Source organism: Apis dorsata, unplaced genomic scaffold, assembly GCF_000469605.1.
Source record: "Apis dorsata unplaced genomic scaffold, Apis dorsata 1.3 scaffold_292, whole genome shotgun sequence".
Classification (NCBI taxonomy): Eukaryota; Metazoa; Arthropoda; class Insecta; order Hymenoptera; family Apidae; genus Apis; species Apis dorsata.
The window spans coordinates 822,386-825,708 of record NW_006263567.1 but is presented as its reverse complement, the minus strand read 5'-3'; the positions used below and the strand labels follow the sequence as shown (position 1 = coordinate 825,708).

At 20.9% G+C, this 3,323-nt stretch overlaps 1 protein-coding gene across 2 annotated transcripts in view; it reads left to right on the top strand.

Annotated features, from left to right (window-relative positions):
* Nucleotides 1-1,157, top strand: part of LOC102680987 (beta-TrCP) — a 7,937-nt gene extending 6,780 nt beyond the window's left edge. The window contains exons 6-9 of one of the 2 annotated variants that reach the window (XM_006617073.2): nucleotides 30-108; nucleotides 185-335; nucleotides 439-486; nucleotides 651-1,157. In XM_006617073.2, coding sequence (XP_006617136.1) covers nucleotides 30-108; nucleotides 185-335; nucleotides 439-449 — 241 coding nt within the window. In that variant the 3' untranslated portion in view covers nucleotides 450-486; nucleotides 651-1,157. Of the gene's footprint in view, nucleotides 1-29; nucleotides 109-184; nucleotides 369-438; nucleotides 487-650 lie in introns of both variants that reach the window. The other variant, XM_006617072.2, reaches the window with a different exon arrangement.
* Nucleotides 1,158-3,323: the final 2,166 nt, after the last annotated feature.

Genomic DNA, 3,323 nt, shown 5'->3' with positions numbered 1-3,323 from the left:
ATATATATATATATATATTTATATTACAGGAAAATTAAAGTATGGGATTTGGTGGCAGCATTAGATCCACGTGCTTTAACTAACTCACTTTGTATACGTACATTAGTGGTAAAATATTTTATACATTTTATTTTATTATTATATAAAATTATTTTCATAATGATATTATATATTTATAATATAGGAACACACAGGTCGTGTATTTCGACTTCAGTTCGATGAATTCCAGATAGTATCGTCATCACATGACGATACAATATTAATTTGGGATTTTTTGAATTTTAATCCATCAAATGGATCTGTATCTTGTGGACCTGCAACAATAAATGCATCAGGTGTGAATCAATCCGATACTAGATCTCCATCTCGTAAGTACGATAAGAAAGACTTTTATTCTATGTACTTGTTATCTTTTAACAATATGAATTTTATTTATAGCATTCGAGTGACGCATCCCTATGAATATTTCTTCATTGTGATATAATTGTAAGTACAGCATATAAGATATAAATTATTAAATAGAAGATTATAAATGAATATATCTGTATATATTTATAAATTTATATTTATTTCTTTTTAATAATTATAAAATGTTTGTTGATTTTTATTATAATTTATAGAAGTATGTTAGATTCATATATTTGTTTCAGACAAGTGATTAGTGAGTGAGTTCAATGTGTTCACGATAGTGTACGCAGAAAATGAAGAATCAGTGTCCAGTGTGAACAGCGCTTAAAAAAAAAAAGAATCTCAAAAAGACACGGTCATTGACTTTTGTTTATTATTTGCTGTGAAAAGCAAAAGTAATTCTCTAAAATAGGATATATATGAAGTGACACACAAAACTGCGAATTAATTTATATGCGCTTGACGCACTGCGTTTAGTAACGAACAATATAATTAAAATCACATAAATACATCCCATGGATGTAAACAATTGTTTGCTTTGGCCATATTTGGAATTCTTCTACGCTCTATGACATGATAGAAGTTGACCATTTTCCTATTACTATGAAAAAAAGACTTACAATACGTAAAGAAAATGAAAATGTTTTTAGGCTGGATACACTTAATAAGATGTTAGCTGTATTATAGTAAATTAATGATATTTTTTTTTTAATGTAATTAATTTATAGTAAAGAGATTGTAAAATGTCATTTGATGGAGTACTTATCTGGTGTGAATGTGGACGTTCAAATCTTGATATGTGGGAGGATTATTATAATTATCATATTTCATTATCTTCTAAATCTAGCTAATGTGAAATAATTATACCTATATCTAGCATTATAGATGTACAGTCATTAATAGAGAACATAATAATTTCCATGAACATTAATTTTATGAAATTTATATTATATATTAAAAAGTAAATGGAAAACTAATAATCTGCACAGTCATTGATAAAATACCATCTGCATTTAAAATATAAAGTTTCATTATATCGAAATGTAAATATTAATTCATAAAAAGCAATATAGTAATTCTGAAATAATTCTAGCTGCTATGAAAGAATTATAATATTTTGACTAATGATCTCGTATAGATCATATGTTTCAATTTTTGTTTAAGTTAGTTAATAGTCATCTTTTCAATTATAAATCATAATTGTGTTCTGAACAATATTATTTGAATTAAAATATACTTGTCATTTTTGAGATTTTATAAATGCTATTAAAAATTTTATTTCTCTCATAATGATAATACAAAAATATATGTTTACATATTGATGTACTGAACAATAGAATAATATAACTGAATAATAGAATAACATCTTAAAATTATTATAAAATAATAATATATATAAATATATATTCATATATATTTCGGTAAATATAACAATGATTTGAATTTTGATCACATCAAAAAAAAATCCAAAAGTAAATTTATGAATATATACACACACGCATATGTTCGCGCGCATATATATACAATATCCTTAATTAATTTCAATACATATATTTTAAATTTTATACAAAATAGATTTTGCATGAAAATTTAATCGCGAATATGTATTAAAAATTTATTGAAAAAAAAAAGAATTAATATAATATCACGGATAAAATATATGAAGTTACTTCATTTTTGAATTACATAACTAACAGATAGTATTATTAAATAGTACTTGTATATTATATTATTTCAAATATTATATAACTTTTTAAAAGTAAAAAAATGATGCAAAATTGTGAACTGCATGTAGTTAAAATCAGGTACAAAAAATTGTGATTTTTAAGCTAGAATAATAGCATGAAAAATTTTCTATATCTTTGTGGTATGTACATATGGGATTCCAATGCAAACATTACTTTTGTAGTAGACAGCATGTTTCGAATTCTTAAAATATTTTAATGAAAAAATAATAGAAAATAGTATAACAGACAGGTAATCTTTATAAGCACATACTTTATTATACAATTATCTAAATACATGTATACATAGATAGTAAAATTATATATATATTGCTATTTCTTATATTCCATTTTGGAATGTAAACTTATATACATATATATATTTTTTATTTAGATTGGGGTCTTAAAATGTTTAATTAAATATATAAAATTTTTATTATAAAAAACTTTTCTTCAATAATAATTATAATAACAATTTGTATTATAATAATGAGAATGTTTAAAATATTTAGTTTTGATCATAATTTGAATTTATTTAGAATAATGATTTGATAAAACTATTTTTAAGAAAATATTGTGATGTTTATTGTTAATATTAACATAAAAATTCATGTATGAATTAATTACACAAAAATAATATGAAGGCTGTGCAAAAGCTATACTTGAAATACAATACCTATATAAGAAAATGCGATTTTAATGCAAAATAGTATCCATCTCACTATCCCTTAAATTTAATATAATTTTTTATAAAATCAAATTTTATTTAAAATATAAAAAGCTTATTTTGAAATATTATTTTTTATCAAAATATTAAATTTTAATCTTTTGGAATTTAAATATTTAAAATTTATTTACGAAATATATATAATTAAAAGTAATGATCAAAGCTATTATATATTGATAGAATTTATATATTTAAATTTAGGTAAATTGTTAATTTAATTATTTATGATTAATCTATATTATAATTTGTTATAGTTGCATTTTATTATTTTTATTTAAAATTAGTAAATTTTCTTATAAATTATTGGATTATTATGAACTAATTATATTATTCTATATTTGAATAAATTCTATATATATAAATTAAAATTATATTATAAAATATGAAATTACAAAGAACTTATATTTTACGCACTTATATTTTATATATTTAAAATTAATTTATTATTTTTTACAATTAATAAT